The sequence below is a fragment of the Amphibalanus amphitrite genome, unplaced genomic scaffold, assembly GCF_019059575.1.
Source record: "Amphibalanus amphitrite isolate SeventyFive unplaced genomic scaffold, NRLGWU_Aamphi_draft 001107F_arrow, whole genome shotgun sequence".
NCBI lineage: Eukaryota > Metazoa > Arthropoda > Thecostraca > Balanomorpha > Balanidae > Amphibalanus > Amphibalanus amphitrite.
In genome coordinates this window covers 191,328-210,685 of record NW_024882601.1, presented here as the reverse complement: position 1 = coordinate 210,685, position 19,358 = coordinate 191,328, and the positions used below count along the sequence as shown (strand labels likewise).

Sequence of the window (19,358 nt, the reverse complement as noted above, 5' to 3'; positions counted from 1 at the left end):
TATGGTAGCTCTTCATATCAGAACAGCGACGTCTTTCCACTTTGTTCAAAATCTGTGCAAGTCGCGTGAGGTAATAAACCCGATTTATTACAACGTTCTCAGATGTCGCTGTAAATTTTTTTCCCGACCTTTCACGTTAAATCCTGACATTTCAATTTATTGCATCATAAGATGATGTAATAACCTGAAATGTTTTGAAATTCCGGTTTATCGCAACAAAATGATACAATAAATCGGGTTTTACAATGCAATCACCTACCGTTTTACTAGTATGACCGACTCCACCGACGCACCCGCGGCCGACCCAATACCGCCGCCGAAAGGTGGCCGCGTCTCCCGCGACTGATAGAGACAAATGGCCCTAAATAGGCGCCGTTTATGTATGCCAAACGGGAATAACTGTACGGGGCGGCAGCTGTGCGGCCGCGGCTCGCGACGGTCGCGCACGGTGAACCGTAGATCGTGGCAGCTGGCGTCGGAGAGGAGCTGAAAAATTGGGATGTGGGCAGAGACATGGTGTGGATAAATTGGTTTACGGTGTTGTCATCACTTTGGTTGATGACAAAGTAGTTTATCGGTGATTATGAGTATAAACTTGTATGCGATTCGTATGGAGGGCTCTAAAGTCTACACCATAACTTTCACCCATATGTCTCTCACTTGCTTCCCTTTCCGCCATCTCAGGTGCTTCTTCAGCATCCTTTCGGCTGATTCAGCCCTCTCCATTCATTCTCCAGCCCCGCCCTAGTGTCACCTCGATCCGTCCCTTCCTTCCGGAAGTCCCGGCACGGGGCATCCTCTGCGAAGTCACTCTGCCTGCGTACGGGCTTCCGTCGCGGTCGGCGGCGGCCGTCCGACCATTTATGGCCAATGCGCCGCGTGAGATTCGTCACCGCAGCTTCCGAGGGCACGAAGCGACAGCTAGCTGATGGTTCAGCGACTCTGTCTTACGGACGTGCCGACCACAACCGTTACCGGTGGCACCGAAGACACGATGTGGCGCCGCCTCGTCAGCCGTTCTCACCGCCAAGCACGCCGCACTGAGTGCTCTCAGAGCGGTTATGCTCTGCGTGTGTGGTGGAGGGCTCAGAGAGGATGTGCGAACGGTAAATGAAGTGCGGATGCTTGCGGCGAGTTTTATTTTCGAACTGACGTTCCGCGGAGTGCTTGGGTTCACTCGCTGTGACTGAACGTTCTGGGAAACAGTCATGTCGCGACATCTTCTTTTTGAAAGGTGCTTTGCGGATTCGTAATTTCCCTGGTGCTTTTTTGCTTGAGCTGTTTAGAAATTAAGAGAAACGTAATGTATCCATTTCAGCATTAATTTAGAGAAGCCTTTTAGAAGTGCATGGTTCTTGGTAACGGCAAAGCCACAATCAATCCGCTGCATGACTGCATGTATGTGGTATCGTGATCCTGTGTTGGGAACTTTCCATCATGCCGTGCCTGTGTGCGCCGGGCGGCGCCGGCCGAGTAGCGCGGGCGCGGACTCGAGCGCGCGGACCAATCGGCAGCCGCCACGACCGCGGTGACCCCGCCGAGCTGACCGGCGCGGCGGTCGGGTCAGACAGTGCGCGCGGTGCGGCCGGTCGAGGCTGATGTGTTCTTTTGGCGCTTATTTGAACTCTTTCGTTACGTATTTCATTCTTGCTTTACGTTAATATACTACATTGGCGACAAGGATCAAGAATTAAGTTAATAGCGCTCAAGATATCAAGATGTATCAGGCACCAGCTCCGCCGGAGTTCCTCTCCAAGCCGGGACAGCGTCCTGGTAACTGGCAGGCGTGGTTCGAGGACTTCATCATGTACGGTGAGGCCAGCGGGTGGTCTGATTGGTCTGACCTCCGCAGGACGGCGTTTCTGTTGACATCTGTCGGTGCAGAGGCACGTCGTCTGTACCGCGCTGCAGTCTCAGTTGACGATGCTGACCTTAAGAGCGAAGGTAGCGTGTCTGATGATCATTCCGGAACGCACCTACGTTTTGATAAGGCCGTAAGCGTTCTCAAGAAACTGTTTGCCAGTGACGCTGATGTTCGTTCGGCACGTTTGCAGTTTCGACAGATTAAGCAGCGTCATGGAGAGTCCAATGTCATCTTTCTGGCAAACCTGAGGGAGGCAGTCGCAAAATGTAATTTTGGGGAACTGACTGATGAAATGCTGCGCGATGCTTTCATTGAAGGATGCATGTCTGATCCGTTACGTGACAAACTGATCATGACTGACCGACTGACCCTCTCCCAACTGGAGGAACTGGCCGCCGCGCACGATCGTGGTCTGCAGCGGAAGGCCTTGCTGCAGGGCACCGTGAGCTCTCAGTCACCAGCACCAGTGGAGGTCGCGTTCGCCGGACGCCGGAACAGCGCCTCAGCGCGGAGGACACCACAGAAACAGCTTGCAGGTGGGAAGTCTGGGACATGTCGGGCGTGTGGTATGAAGGGCCACTGGGCTAAGGATAAAGTCTGTCGAGCCAAGTCTCAGAAGTGTTGGAAGTGTGGGTCTCTGGGCCACTTCAGCAACTGTTGTCCCAACCAGAGTAAGAGTGTCGATGCTGTGCAAATTCTGTCAGTGTCTGCCCAAGATGTCAATGCTGTTCGTGAGGTGCCATGTCCGTACTACACCGTGACCATCAACAGACACCCAGTGAGGATGCTAGTCGACACCGGTTCTGCGGTAAGCATCATTCCAGCGAGGCTCTACCACCAGAACTTCAGCAGCGTTCAGCTGCGGCCAGCTGGTCCGCTGTCTCAGTGGAACGGCAGCGGCATCAACGTCCTGGGGAAGATGACGGTGACCGTCCGTGGACCTGACTCTGGAGAGGTGCTCGCAGACATCTACGTCGCGGTGGGACAGCTGCCACTCATGGGCAGGGACCTGCAGCAGCAGCTGGCACTGACCGTGCGTCACGGCAACGTGGTCTGTCAGGTGAGCAGTCAGGTGCTGCCAGCGATCAGAGGGTACGTGCACAAGGTACGTCTTCGACCTGACGCCGTCCCCGTGCAGCTGCCGCTGAGGACAATGCCGTACGCTCTGAGAGATGAGGTAGGTGCCCATCTGGAGGACTTGGAGCGGCAGGGTATCATTGAGCGAGTGGATCGTGCTGCATCTCCATGGCTCTCACCGATCGTAGCCATCCGTAAAAGGGGAGGTAAAGGTCTACGGATTTGCCTCGACTTGTCTGAGGTGAACAGAGCTGTCATCTCAAATGGTCATCCAATTCCTGACATGCAGGAGATGCTGGAGAAGCTGCGTGGTGCGAAGTGCATGTCGACTCTAGACATGAAGTCGGCGTACCACCAGTTGGAGCTCCACGAGTCGTCCAGGGACCTGACGGCGTTCATCCACGACGGCCAGACCTGGAGGTATCGAAGATGCTGCTTTGGGTTGAAGAGCATGCCGCAATGCTTCCAGAAGCTGATGGAGTGTGTGCTGACCGGTGTGCCAGGGGTGCATGTGTACCTCGACGATGTGATCGTCACTGGGTGCAGCCGGCAAGAGCACGATGACCACCTCCAACAGGTTCTTCGGCGACTGGAGGACCACAACATCACGCTGAACCGTCAGAAGTGCAAGATCGGAGTGACGTCGGTGGACTTCCTGGGTTTCACCGTGACTGACGGCAGGATCTCCGTGTCGTCTGAGCGCGTCCAGGGCTTGCGTAGCCTGGCGGTGCCGAAGTCGAAGAAGGAGCTGCAGGCTGTGCTGGGTTCCCTGGGCTTCTACTGTAAGTTTGTTCCAGGTTACAGTACCCGCGTCGAGTCTCTCAGACGCCAGCTGAGGAAGGATGCTCCAGAGTTCGCCTGGACTCCAGAGATGGATGCGGCGTTCAACGACGTCCGGCAGGCGATCCTCGACTCTGACGCCCTGTCGATGTTCGACCCCAGCCTGCCGACCGTTGTCACGACGGACGCCAGTGATGTCGGCTTGGGAGCCGTCTTGAGCCAGGTACATCCTGAGGGCGAGAGAGTCGTCGCCTTCGCTTCGTCCACGCTCAACGCTGCACAACGGAGGTACAGTGTCACAGAGCGTGAGGGGTTAGCGTGCGTCTGGGCCTGTGAAAAATGGCACAAATATCTGTGGGGTCAAGAGTTTGTGCTACGTACCGATCATGCTGCCTTGAAATCGCTGTTGACTGTCAGGGGTGTTGGTCGTGCCGGCATGAGGATGTCTCGCTGGGCGGTGCGCCTGATGAACTACTCGTTTGCAGTGGAACACGTCAAGGGCCAGCTGAACCCGTCTGACGGCCTCTCCAGACTGCCGGGACCGGAGCAAGAGGTCGAGGATGACGAGTCCGAGCTGGTGGCCTGCCTCGCCGACGAGACGTCAGCCGTCAGCCGTGAGGAGCTAGCGGTAGCGGGACGGGAAGACGCTGAGGTAAGGGCCCTGATGGACCAGATCCCTCGGGAGTGGCCCCGTCGCTTCAGTGATGTTGATGACGTCCTCAGGCCGTATTTCCGCTGTAAGCAGGAGCTAGCTATCGACGGTGAGCTGATTTTGCGTGGTGAACGGATCGTGGTTCCCACTGTGCTCAGACCTCGGTTGCTGACGCTGGCACATGAATCCCACCAGGGTATCGTCCGGACCAAACAGCGGCTTCGAGCGCTGTTCTGGTGGCCCGGAATGGACGCAGCGGTGGAGACGACCATCAAGGAGTGCCCAGCCTGCATCGTGGCCGACAAGACGGCGAAGACGAGGTTCGCACCACTCAGTCCTGTTCCCCTGCCAGCTGCAGCCTGGGATAAGGTGGGACTTGACTTCATCGGCCCGATGACAGGACCACCAAATCAAAGGTATGCGATAGTCCTCGTAGACTATTACTCGAAATGGCCAGAGATGGCGTTTGTCCGTGAACCGTCAAGTGATGCTGTCATTGACTTTCTGCTGACTGTGACGTCACGGGAGGGATGGCCAAGGGAGGTTGTCACTGATAACGGTACTCACTTCACATCTGTGAAGTTTGGACAGTTTCTGAAGAAGCATGGTGTCAAGCATGTCAGAGTGTCACCGTATCACCCTGCAGGTAGTGGTGCTGTAGAGCGTTTGAATCGTGACATCAAATCTGCTCTCCAGATGGCGGACCAGCAGTCGGTGGACCGCCGACAGTACCTGCAGTCCTACCTCCGCACGTACCGAGCGACGCCGCACGGAACGACCGGCCGGAGCCCGTCCGAGCTGCTCCACGGCCGGCAGATGCGGACGGACCTGGACAGCGCAGTCGCACCGGAAGGTGGCAGCACCGGAGACGCCGCCTTGCGACAACGGGTCAGCCGAAAGCAGCGCCAGATGAAGCGACACTTCGACAACAGGAAGCGGGTCTGTGCACCGACCATCCAGGTGGGAGACTGGGTCCGGTATCGGGTGATGCCGCGGCCACGTAAAGGACGCCCGCGTTTCTCGTCACCGTGTCGTGTAACTGCTCGTCGTGGACCTGCTTCGTATGAGCTGGAGGGTGGAGTGCGTGTCCACGCGGAGCGCCTGTCTCGCTGCTCACCACCCGATCTTCCCAGGTCTGCACCGTCTCCTGAGTGCACTGGAGTACCGGAGGCCGAGGTGGACCTGCCCTGTCAGCCAGTCACAGACTCTGCTGCGTCGTCGACCGTCGGGCTGCGACGGCGAGCGCCAATCGCAGTCGACGCCGCTGCCAGCGCTGCCACTGGTGACGTGACGTCGGAGCAGTCGTCCGTCGCCGGAGCAGCCGCAGCGCCTAGCCTACCTCGCGACGCTGGCGATGGTGCTGTTCATCGTGCTGGAGGAGATCACCAGGCGGAAACCGGGACGACGACGACCGAGCGTGCGGGTGACGAGTCGGCGTCATCTTCGGAGCCGGCTTCGCCGTATCGAACGCGTAGTGGACGTGTCGTACGTGCGCCGGATCGCTTTGTTTAAGGGGGGAGAAAAGTGTGGTATCGTGATCCTGTGTTGGGAACTTTCCATCATGCCGTGCCTGTGTGCGCCGGGCGGCGCCGGCCGAGTAGCGCGGGCGCGGACTCGAGCGCGCGGACCAATCGGCAGCCGCCACGACCGCGGTGACCCCGCCGAGCTGACCGGCGCGGCGGTCGGGTCAGACAGTGCGCGCGGTGCGGCCGGTCGAGGCTGATGTGTTCTTTTGGCGCTTATTTGAACTCTTTCGTTACGTATTTCATTCTTGCTTTACGTTAATATACTACAATGTATCAGCCAATTTTGATATTTTGATAGAAATGGATTAACTTTTCATTTACTTAATCACCTATTTGTTCTCATTCCCACCTTTTCAAAAGCTACAACCTGTTTTGTAAACCGGAATGCTTGAGCCAAATCCATGCTATGCGGCGGTCGTGGCGCTCGCGGTGATATCGGTCCATGCGTCAATGCAGTCTCCGCGGGGCGTGGTGTTATTGTCGTGTGCGTATCTGCAGTCTCCAGCGTCCAGTGATGCTGTTGCATGATCTATTGCAGTCTCAGGTCATACATGCTGTCCACTAGAGTAAACTAACACCAAAAGCACAAGCCCTGACCAAATCAGCGCCCGTAACCGATATTGTAAGTGATGTGCGAATATTTTGTGGCGGATATTTTGTCCACCAAATTAAGGCGGTCCGCTTACGGTGCAGCGCTTGAGTGCTGTAGAGTAGCGGATAGCTTATCCTGTCATGTTCTACTGATGGATTGTAACTATTTGTTAATCATATAATTCAAGTCATCCAAATGACTTAAAATTGATTACCACATATTATTTCCGCCACAGGCTGACTGTCTCTGACTGTTACACGTTATGTGGCCATTGACACCCGCTATTCATTTAAACTAGAGATGCCACAAATTTGCAATTTCATTACCCGCCCCGCCCCGCAGCTACCCCTTGCCCAACCACAACTACCCGCAAGCTGATTTTGGCTGAGCCGAACCCGCAAAAAAACCCGCAATTTTGAAAACCTGCTTTTGCAAGAAAAAATACAGCTGGGTCAATGCTAGAGCTATATAAACCTTACTTGCTTCATTGCTGTGCAGAAAAAGACAGCCAAACAAATAGTAAGGACTTGAAATTGCTATGCTAAGTCCTCAGGAAGTGCACACTGGATAGTGGAAAACGAATAATGCATCAATACATTTAAAATTCCTTTCTGAAAAGAGTTCAGTAAAATCTTTCTCTCACCTTACCCTTCAGCATTGGCTGAGGATCAACATTTTACTCTGGCTCCCTCTCAATGTTAGGCTTCTGGAATGATATTGTTATCAAAATGAATGTTGATATAAAAGATATGCGATTTCCAGTTAAAAGCAAATAGTGACACGGCGAATAATAAGTATCCAGTCGATCTACACATAAAACAAATCATGCAAAATCCCAGCAAAAACCAACTAACCACCAATGAACCACGCGTTTCTGGAAACATGCGTCAGAAGCGTCACCAACAGCTGATTGCAAAGAATGTTACAGCGACTAAATTATTGCGGCCGTAGTTAGTGCGAACTTGTTGCGAAAACACCGATGTATAATGCATATTCATGTGCCATTCTGATAAAGTTATTTTACACAACAGCTAAAGTTTTATCATTTAAAGGTTAATAACCGGTTAAGAAATAAAGAGACAGTAGGTAAATACTAAAGTAAATGTAATAATTTCATACATGGTCTTGGTAATGCTCTCCGGCTCTCTCGTCATACAAATGATAAGCACGTAAAAAGACAAAAGAAATAAATGCGACGAGCTACGTGGTTTTGTATGTAACATGTATAACTGCTATTTTGAGGTATTCAAAAACCAAGACAGAAAAATTGATTGTAAAATTATAGCGTCATCAATGACAGCTTTCCTTTGCCTCAGAGACCAAAATTGACGCAGTCAAATGTCAATCCTTGTCAGAATGTCGGAAGTGCGCCAGTATTGTATTGCGTTATATTTGGGCCGCCCAGTCAATATTTTGATTTTTTGTAAGGGTAATTGGTGTGTTATTTTCGTAATATAGGGTGGAACAGAACATAGGATAGGTAATCAATGAATTTGCATCAAATTTTGTTTAGTTGATAGCTCTTTTTTATGCCGACCAGACGCAAATAAAGTAGCATGTGGCATTTGCTCTGATTCTGGGTTCTTCCATAATGTATATCTAGTACACACTGCACATAGACTTCAGTTCAGCTTCCTATAAGTTTGCTTTCAGGTTCTTTTATGTTTTATGGAATGCTTTCATCAGCAATTATTTATGCTTTGTAGTTTGTTGCTTATACCTTGGTTTGGTCATTGCTAGACTGTGGATGCTATTGCTGGTTGTTTTCAGTTTTGCATTTGAAATGTGCTTCCTTGATATATTTCTATATTTGGTTCTGTTTTAAAAGTTGTTTTGATGAATATGGTATTGCTAACCTGAGCAAATGCACTTGGCATTGTGTTTTGCATCTAAAAAAAAAATATAGGTTCTTAAGTCTGACCGCCAAATACCCGCCACACGGCAAGTTTTGCTTCTCGAACCCGCCAAAAACCCTGCGGGTTTTGAAAACCCGCAGAAAGCGGGTTCGCGGGTTCAAAAGTGGCATCTCTAATTTAAACGATCCATCAAATTACACCCTGTGAATGTCCACCCGAGTATATCTTATTTCAGTTTCCTGAATGACGCCTGAACAATCACAAATTCATTTTTCCCAGCTCATCATACATGGGCCCGTTAACATCAGCGAGCAAGTGACCTTGGTTTCATATTCATATAGGATGTTTTTTTTACTAGTAACTTATCTTTCTTTAGCTAAACAACGCCGTCACTAATAACCGCGTGAGATGGCTGATCTCGCCACCTATTCAGCGTCAGCTCTGCCAGGAATCAGTGGATCACCCTTGTGGCCTCGTCATGCCCATAGCGAGAGATCAGCGCGACATTGGAACAAAAGTCGCCGCCCGTCCGCGCCACCCTGCGGAGACACTGGATACGTATTCAGACAGTTCATTTACATATCAGCGGACTTCCTACAGCGAAACGTTGACCCTAGCCTCCACAAGACATCTTAATTTTGTCTTCTTTTTATTTATCTGACTCAATTTTATATATTTTATCACCCACAATGCATCACAAACTATCTGCTGCGGAAACCCTGGTGCTGTCCCAGCACTGCCCGACAGCCCTCAGCTGTCCTAGCCCTTCCCGACAGCTCTCGTACTGTCCCATTCCTGCTCAGCAGTCCTCAAGTGTCCCAGACCTGTTCTTCATCCCTTAGCTGTCCCAACGCTACCCGGCAGCTTTCAGCTGTTTCAGCCCTGCCGGCAGCTCTTGCGGCTGTCCCAGCCCTGCCCGGCAGCTCTTGCGGCTGTCCCAGCCCTGCCCGGCAGCTCTCTGGGCGCTGGAGGCTGCGCCGCTCGCGCCGCCCTCTCCGCGCGGGTCGCTCGCGCCCGGCGCCGTGCCGCGCTGAGACAGTTGGGCTCGAGAGCCGGTCGCGGCGACAGGCGAGGCGGCGCTCCGCCAGCGAGGTGACGGCTAACCGCGCGGCGACCTTATAGTGAACGGTGCGAGCACGCGGAGCCGACGGATTGTCTTACTCGCAGCGATCGGACCCTCCTGCGGGAAGCGGTGACAGTGTTGTGACCTGAGAAGGTTGAGGGGCCTGAGTGTGAGAAGACTAGTTGAGCTCTGTTGAACCGAGATTTGTGAGTGGATGTTCAGATCGGTTGCGTGGGTTGTACAGGGTGGAAAGTAATTACGCGAACATACTTTTTTGTCTTATAGCAATGGAAAAAGCGGCGGTAATATGAAAATTTCATCTTTTCATATATTCCTATTTATGTGCGATACACTGACAAAGGCGTTCAGGCATAATTGACATGAGCATGTCAAGCACTGTTGGCCAAAGCTTAGTCCACGCCTCCTGGAGCTGTCTGGTGAGGCAATCGATGTTGGTGGCTACTAGCAGCTCTTAGACGCTCTCCTGAAGAGTCGCCTGGATATTTTTGATCAAATTGAGGTCTGGGCTATTCCCAGTTTGACCATTATATGCCCAGAAGAAGAACGGGTTCTCAAAGCACCAGTCTTGCGTCTTTTTGGCCGTGAGAGGAAGGACTTTATCAATCATGAAGAAGAGTTTCTTTGCGTCGGGCACAAAAGTGCGCTAATCATTTTGCCCCTTTTGGTGCATTGATGGATTAGATAAAGAGACTCGTCTGGAAGGATGTTCCACTACTGTTGTATACTCTATTTTTGGTGGCCTTGTGGGTCACTACATGCAATTCTGACACCATCCGGGCGCTCATAACACGCTGATGCGTGTTCCTTTGCCGGATGTTTGAAGGTTGGGACGGGCGGGATGTCGGACGCATCAGCAGCCCCCAACGCGTTGTTCTGCAGGTTTGACGGATGAAATAGCTTCGAAGATGTCTCACCCAACCACAAAGCCAGCTGCCTGTCCTCCTCTGTTCAGGTTTGGCGGTCTTTAGAAAACTTAAATTGACAATCCTGCTGTTAATTCATGAATTTTGGCCATCTCGATTGTTTGTACGGCTTGATTTTCGAATTTTCACGGGTTTATGTATGAATCGTGATATCTTAGATCGGGTACCCGGCCAAAGTAAACCATTTCGCCTGTTTTCGGGTCGACTGTTGTCGTTTGGTCGCGGAAATGGTGACCACCCATTCGGCGCCTGAATTCGCCGAGGTTTTACTGCCGCCAACGGCTTTGCTTTTTAAGTCCTCTTAAGTTTTACTATGCTTCAACCAAAGGTGTAATTGAGTAATACTGGTGCCGAGACCGTTCCGAGTCCCTTCCGCACCAATCCAGCCAAAATAATCACAAACGCTTTCCCTGGCAACTTCAAATTGAGCTCTTTGCCCATTTTGGTCTTGAGCAGCGTATGGCGTCAGCACCACTCGAAGCCGAGAGGTGTTGTAGACCTTCCAAGTCATTTTTCAAAGTAAGGTCACTTTTGTTAGATGAGGCGACAACAAACACGACCAGTCATGTTCCATAACAGCCCGCGCTCATACAAAATCTCCACTGACGGGCGAAATTGTAAGAAAATACATGTTCGCGTAATTACTTTCCACCCTGTAGTGCGGTGCATCGCGAGGCGCTTGGTGTGATTCTGGTGTGTGGGAGTCTGCAGTGACTGGTATCTTATAGTAAAGGCGTCTGGCACCCTGCACTCAGTGAAGAAGGTGTGGTGACATTGCGTTCTCGAGACAGAACGGGATGTTTTGTGCAGTGAGGCATATACGCTGATCGACAGCGGCTAGTGACGGCTGGTGTGGTGACCAGTGCTCAATTTGACTGAAAATAGTGTAGCCTTTTACCAGGATGAAGGAACTAAGCCAAAAACCGACGGAGAATGCTGATGAGGAGGTTATCATCTACGGAAGTAAAAGGATCGTCAAGAAAAGGAAACGACAATGCACGAGATGTATGTATACTCGACATCATTTCTTTCACATTTACTTTTCAGCTGTAATATTGCACAACCATGCAAATCTTTTCTCATTTGTCTCCATAATGCCGCCATTGGGGATATCGTTCTACCGTCAGTCCTTCCGATCGTTCACCCGTCTCGCCTGCGGTCCTTTGAGCCGATGTCTATCCGTTTTTGTGACGCCTCCGGTTCCATTGGCCGCTCGATGCTATCGGACAGTATGTGATGGCCTGTGTCGGGGAGAAAAGTCAGAGAACGGCCGCGGCGTCTGCCGGAGCCGCCCCAGTTTTTGTGCTGACCGATTGATGCCACTGACGTGATGGTATTTGTCCGTCGACCATGCCGTCACCGATACGGTAAAGGTCACCAGCTAAGGTCACCGACTGCCTGAATGTCTTCAGGTGGGACACTTCAATATCTTAGAGATTTGGTTAACATATTTTTTATCTGAGTACGATATCTCTCATGGAAATTGATAACTCCGGCTAATTGATTTGTTGATGAAATTGATAAATGAACGATATTTCATCTATGTTAATGTGGCTCCACATCTGTTGGGCGAATAAGATATTTTTAGTTTTCTATTTCAAAGCTATTAAGCTTCCATACTAAAGTACCACTGCCTCCAAAAGTTCCGATGCCAGCCCTTGGGCAGCAGAGATGCCGTTAATTTGGACCGAGTGACCCACAATGTGTTGACGAAACATCAAAGAATCCTGCCTTGGACGACTCGTAACAATGGGCTCGTTTTTCGGCGACGTCTGTATGAAGACACTTTCACCGTGGCAAATTCACCTTTACGCGAATGTTTCTCGGTTTTGGAGACGGCTGTCAGCGTCGGGAATCTAGGCGATGCCGTCAGTCGCCTTCTATACGTGACGGTCCGGAGCTCTTGTGGCGCCCCAAAACCGCTCACAGCTCATTGGAGCGGCTGGTGAGTGAATCGAAGTCCCAGAAAAGTCCGTGATGTTCTGTTTGATCGTCAGCCTTCTGGTGTTGAGGCGAGTCGTGTGACCAGCACGGCATTTTATAGAGACTGTCTGTTGGCGTTAAACACGCCAGCGAGTGGATTTAGGTGTCAGCGGTGGGCGTCGGGTGCGTGTGGTGTTCCAGTTTTGGGTCTTCGTCAGGTGTGAGATATCTGGCCGCCGGACGACGGATTTGTTTCGTCATTGAGTGAGTGGGCGGCGGTGTATCAAGTGTCGTGTTTCGGGCTGAATCACGATTAGATTAACGCGCACGAGTGTGAATTGTAATCTATTGATGGAAATCGAGGGAGTGGTTCTAATTAGCATTCAGTGAGACCATCCAATCTCAAGTGCGTTTGATTTTATGCGATGGGATTGAGTTCTATTCTCCAAGTAAAATTGTCTTTAAACTCATGGAGCAATTAACCCACACGTATCAAGTTTTGTTTGACTCAGCACATCCCAGCTTCGACAAACCACGATTCCAACTTCGAAGGTTATAATGACATTGTATTTTTACAGGTTAGATTGCTTTCTATCTACGGAAAGATACTTATGTTTACCTATATGAAAACCCCTTACCGCACCTGACGAGGTAGAAGGGCGTCAGCGGAAAATTAACCAAATGGCTGGAATTTCTCATATTTTTCCGATATTCCGTTCCATTCGTGCTATGGCAAGGTTGCACCATGGTAGCGCCCACAAGGGCAGGAGCCTGACTGGGCGATAACATTCTCCGATATCTGGTAGCACGATACCGTGCTGCAGCATACTGCGTGACGCGGCCCACCTGGATCACCGAGACACTGAATCGGCGCGCGCCTTTTTAGCTACCGATACGGTAACCGTTACATCGACAGAGCAATCCAGTAGCAGAGCAAGATTGATACCGCCCTTCGACAACAATTGTTCTAATGGATGCACGAGTACCGCAGCTGTCACGATTCGCAGAAAACTGCACTCACCGATGGGGCATTGTTCCGCGCTACCATTCACTGAATGTCCTCGAGGAGCGTGATTCCAGTCACAGCTTTACTCAGAATGTGCCGTTTTCTCTCTTTGCTGCTTCGTGCAGCGATGCTGTGTCTTTTACCCCGTCCATCTTGGTGTTACCTTTCCTAACCTGCTCAATACGCTGAATCGTTATCTACACGGTATCCATCCTATTCTATCCTGTCCTGCGTCCGGCGTCTTGTGCCCCTTGCTTCCTAATTACGGTATCCTCGCGTTATATCCTTCCCCACTGGTTGCTCCTTGTTCGGTGTTGAAAAGTGTGCTGACAGGACGTACACCCCTTCAACGACAAACACGACACGTCCGCTAGCAGCTTTGGCGTTTCCTGATTGCCCGAAAAACGTAAAAACTGGCTCGGTGCTATCAGCTATATGTACTCGGGGTAATGTACAAACGAGAACATTATACGTTCTGAGCAGCAAACGACCTCGAGTACGGTCCATCCCACCACCGTGCCTGGTTTTTCTGAGGTCACACCACCGGCCTGTGCCATTCTACACTCGTGTGTGCGTGTGTGTTCTATAACCAACACGTGGGTGTAAGACATGGGCCAGACTTGTAGCAACAACTCAGTGTAACGACAGCATCTGGGTCACTCTAACTCTGAGAGCCACACTCTAACGCTGTGACACCTCGGTCAGCTGACACAACAAGCTGCCGAGGATGACACTGGCGCCCGTCAAACGTGATGCGCTCAGCTGTCACACGTGTATGACGACGACACGTGACACGTGCCCGAGTGACACGTGGCACGTGCGGTCCGTGGCGGCGGCGTGCGCGGGCTCGTCCGGCACCTGGTCTGACCGCCGTGTCGGTACCACTGCGGCGATCTGCCAGTGTCATCGACAGGATCTGCTGGAATGTGCTGTCTGTTCAGCGGGCCGGCAACGGACGGCATGACGGCATGACGGGTCGGTGTCGGTCTTCAGACGGGCTGGCGTCTGTGTTAGAGTGGAGTGCCTGTGTATTCAGACGGACCGTTACCTCTTGCATTGGTGGGCTGGTGCTTACCTGTTTACGGGACGGTGTGTCTTTACTTCGGTGGCACAGCGGTATGGGTCGGAGATGGGAGGCATAGAGAAGCTGCTAGGACGGTGTGGTAAGGTGATAGAGATGGGAGGAGTGGTAAGCATTTCAGGGTGTTGGGAAGTAGCAGGTAGGGTTTATTGTGTGGACGATATGGATTATAATCTGGGCAGAGCTTGAAGCTGAAGCTTGGTAGGTGTCCGAATGACGATTGTAGGACTGGGGTGGAATCCATTCCATCTCTCAAAGACGGGGATAAAAGACCTGGGTTCACAAGCTTCCCTGCAGAAGAAGCTGGCCTTAGCTACAGAACCTGCCGGCGCGGCGAGTGGCGAGACAGCCGCGGAGGGCCTCACGGGGCCGTGAAAACGGGTCGTCCGGCCACCGCCGGTGGCGGCTGGAACAAGCGCGATCACTATTATGGTGATTACCGCTCATAGGTCAAAGCTGATGGCGCCGGATGGGCTTCTTTCCATGTTTGCTCACCTGCCCTCCGGGCCCACCTCGGTCGTTTTTCTGGCGAGTTTACACTTTCGAAAATTATACCGCACGGTGTGTTTGGAGGTAACTGTGACAGATCGGTCTACTAGAGAACATCTGAACGAGACTCGTGGACTAGTTTGGATGTTTTCGAATGCTCTCGATGGTGATGTAGATCTATTACACAGATAACAGCGTTCTTGTGATTATTCAGCGACAGCGTCAAAGCTCAACAACGCTAGACTTCGCAGTTACCCTAGATTTAAATTACCCTACAATCCTACAACAATTTTCACGTGCCATATCTAAACAACAAAACGGGGACACATTGACACGACGAGGCGTCTTGTCGAAATGTCTCCGCTTTGTTTAGATGTCACGGAGCCGATACAGGTCACGGCGCGGCCGATCGCCGGCGGTGATGTATCCCCGTCGGTTCGTCTCGTCCGACACACCTCGTCCCAGAGGGCACGTCGCGCCGCCAGGGCCCACGATGCATCGGCTCATAACTTGCCCGGGTCCAGGGAAAGTCTCTGGCCATACTTCACCGACGCCGGGACGCCGCTGAGACGCGCGTTGTGCGCCGCTGACGGACGGCGGCAGAAGCGGCGGGACACCGCGCCGCTCCTCGCCGCAACACGCCACTCTCTGCCGCAGTGCGCCGTTCAACGCCGCACCCATCGCGTGACCCGTCGAGACAAGTTGATGGCATCTGGGGACCCGAGCGGTGTCAAAAGACGCCCGGTTTTAGTCCACTCCTACCCAGTCTTTTCCATGACATTTGAAAATATCTAACTTGGTTCATCTTACTTGCTTTCAATAAAAAGGTCCTATTTCTGCCCGCTTGAGAAAAATATGAAGCCCATGTGCGTCAAAGTCCCAACGAAAGCCTGACACAGACTCTGCCCATATTATGCATACGTGTAAGCGTGTTGCGGAGACAGCGCAGTTTCTTTCCCAAGGCGTGTCTCTCAGGTGTCAGCAAAGAGACGCCGACAGGCGAGGCCCTGGGCTCAGCGAAAGTGTACATCCGTACAGCGCGCTGCGTTTCGAGCTATCGGCCGCAAATTGGCGGCAATACGCGAGTCAGTACTGGCGGCAGGAATCGGCCGGGTCACCACTTTCTCGTTAGTGAAGGTAATTGCTGAGTGTATCTCTGCACGCGCCTAGTGCCGCGCCGCGCTCGATAGTACGAAACAACCGCCTGCAGCGGAGAAGATCCTCGGGCTCGGGACGAATCTTCGACACGAACAGCGCTCGAGCGATTGTTCGGGGGTCGCTGTGGGTCAACAGAGGTCACTGGGGTCACTGGGATTGCCAGTGCCTGGCGACGGGGCAAGGCTGGACGGCCAGCGCTACTATGATAGGCGGTGGAGTTAGGTCTGTCCTGTATCTTCCGCAAGATGAAGATAATGACTTGTCCTTAATTATTAGCAACATCGGTTGCGAACAGAAGGGACGGAAGTCGTGAAGGTATTCGAAGATGGTTTCCACATTTCCCAAAACACTTTTCCTCGTAGTTCAGACGCTGCTGCCCCACAGAAGCAGCAGCATTAAGGGCCTCCCTACCTAAGCTTCCAGCTAGTGCAGCGCATCCCTCTCCATTACCCCCGATAAAACCTGGTTTATACGGGCGCTTGTTTTTACGTCACTCACTGTAGCCGGAAAACCCATCTCTCTAGCTCTGCAGCATCTGATGGCAGTGGAGCTGGACATAACATCCTGAGGGTGATGTTGATAATCACGGGACCCTCAGGCGGGCAAACACGAACCCGCGGAGCCGAGGGTCGGGGCCGGCGGAAGGCTCGGTCGGCGGGCCGCTTCCGTCGCATGCAGCGCCGCTGTTAACGGGCCACACGTAATAGAGCGAATTATCCGGCGACTGCTCAGAGGGCCGACGGGCCGCATCGCGGGATAATCGGCGGACGAACGGCCGACCGAGACGAGATGACCGGTGGACGACGGCCGGCAGCCTTGGGCGCCGGCTGAGAACGCCCCCTCGGGCTGCCGGCTTCGTCACCGTTATCAACGGCAAACAGGGCTGCAGGCCTTGGGAAGACTTTTTTGCTGCTTACAGGTTATCTGCTCTTGTTTGTGCTTTTTATGTGAGCTACTTTCTTCTAAAAAGTGAGCTAAATCTTGATTTATAGGCCGTTCAAGTTATCACAACTCTCATTTCTGTGTCATTTTATGTGCAAAATTTCATTGTGCGAAGGATTTATTCTGTCATGTCATTCTCAATCAAGACCCCATAAATCCCATTCAACATCTTTACAAGATCCTCTTCTGTCTGGGACTTCCGTCTTGTCGCCGCAGCCGTCGCTGGCTCAGCGGCCCGGCTCCAGTTGCTATGGCGTCCTGCGCGACATTGAGGTGTACCCGGTAGCAGCTCAGACGGAGATTTGCGGTTCTTCTGAATGCTGAGCCGGATCAACCGAGGCGATTGTCACGGCCACTGACGCTAAGCGGCTTCTGATGTCTGAGAGGGTTACAGGTCCGCATTAATTGTGATTATGTCTAGTGTTGTAACATATGATAGCGCAACAGAATCCTAAGTAATATTCATGTTTGCAATGCATTTTAGTTTGACGACTCATAAAACCATAGTGTACCTATTTCCTACCCAGCATGCTTTTTGAAAACCATGTGGCCACTCTGTTTGCTCTGTTAACGACCTCTCACACTGCCCCAAAGACAGCTCTTGGTGGTCCGAAGCACTCTGTTTTCTCTTGGTAACCTTCATCCTCCATACCGCACTCAGCAAGGCACATAAACACCGCCTCATTTCGGCCCCCGCCGCCTCCGCAACATTCCGCCCAGGAGTCTTATGGGGCCGGTCGAGGTCGCCGGGGGGACTCCGTTATCTGGGAGGACGGATGCACGGCGCGGGCAGACCCGTGACGAGACGGGGAGTGACGCATGGCGCGTTACGCACGACGCGTCTCGGTTGTGACGATGGGCCGAGATCGGCACGGATCGGTGACGGTGAGAGGTTCTGGAGGTCGGAGGGCGATTGTGGATCAAGGAAAGGCGATAAGCGGCGGCGGCGGCGGGGTTGGAGGCCGAGCGGCGGCGCGCGGGGGAGGGGAGGGTAAGAGTGAGGGAGTAGTCATAGAAGCGGGGGCGGGCGTTACAACAGACCACAGCAACCTTTGACGTGTGAGACCTCTGCGGTTGGCTGGCAACACACCGACCTGCAAACAGTTCACCGCGGGGCATTGGTGTCAGACCCACCACACTCCACCTATGCGCAGTCCGGCTCCTAGCCGGCAGCCGTTACGGGCAGGGGAGGGCCCGCTGAGTGTACCGTTTTTACGTCCGCTCCCCCTACTGTCTTTTGACTTCTGGCTTCTGGTATCATAGGAGATATAACAGGAGCAGTAACTTCCTGCGTTCCGAACTGGTATTGGCGTGCGTATGTGTCCTTGCGTTGGCTTATTGTGATAGACTCGCCGCAAATAAAAACTGGCCGCACAGTAGCGGTTGCCAGCACGCCTGGCTGGTCAGACAATACCCTTTGTTTGTCCCAGGAATGACTCGTAAAGATATTCCGCATTCTTTAAAGATTGGCGTGACTTTACTCTAATCAGTTTAATCGATTTTTAAAACCATCACTAATTACCATTAAATAAGTGATCGATTTTATTGGGGCCGTTGTTGATTGTGTCTAGTGTATTAGAGAAAGCATTACACGATAGCCTTTATGCTTGATTTGCGCTAAGTTCTGCTTACCTTTTTGCAGCGTGATGTCTCACCTTCGGTTTATGATAAAACCTTCGGCTCGGCAGTGCAATTGCTCTAAGAACAGGCCAATAATCGAGCACTGTGAAGCTCATCTTTCCAAATTTTGCAATAAATTAACCCACGGGGCTAAATTCAAATATTGCATTTTATAGCCGCCTATCCATCTGTATTGTGTATGGTAATTATTCCTTATGTATGATTGTTCTGTTAACTTCGAAGCCATTGAACCCGTGCCGTATCATAGCAAAATTGGTGTCATTTTTCAATGGCTCCTGTGTGAGTGGAGGCTTCCTATTTCACGCTGGCCCACTAATGACGTCACGTAAAATGGCTGTGACGTCACTGCGGGATGACTGGCTGGTGCAGAAGCAAAGCTAATTACGGCTTAGCGCCGATTCATTCCACTTCTGGTTCTGAGATTATCCTGTAGCACGCATCTGTGGGCTGGGAACCGGATATTTGAAGAAGTTGACGTGATTTTTCAGGATATCGCCGTAGCATAGCTGTTTGAACCAGTTGCGTCGGAATGGAACGAAAACGCGGTTACTTTCGAAAGAACAGAATGGGAGACGTTTGGTGAGATGTTGAAAGCAGGTCTTGCAGTATCGCTTTTATTCGCCGCTTGGATAGCTTTTATTTCAGTGAATCTATTGAGAACATTCAACGAAAATTCAGCCTACGAAACAATGTCCATTTAAATTGTTCTGAAAATGTGAAAACTGTTTTTTTTTGCTGTTCTGATTTCCCTAGAAATGTGATAA

General features: G+C 51.8%; 1 protein-coding gene across 2 annotated transcripts in view; it reads left to right on the top strand.

The window, feature by feature from the left end:
• Positions 1–11,022: 11,022 nt before the first annotated feature.
• LOC122370193 (pleckstrin homology domain-containing family G member 5-like) overlaps positions 11,023–19,358 on the top strand; it is a 148,544-nt gene continuing 140,208 nt past the window's right edge. Inside the window, exon 1 of one of the 2 annotated variants that reach the window (XM_043345575.1) lies at positions 11,023–11,359. In XM_043345575.1, coding sequence (XP_043201510.1) covers positions 11,257–11,359 — 103 coding nt within the window. In that variant the 5' untranslated portion in view covers positions 11,023–11,256. The remainder of the gene's footprint in view (positions 11,360–19,358) is intronic. The other variant, XM_043345576.1, reaches the window with a different exon arrangement.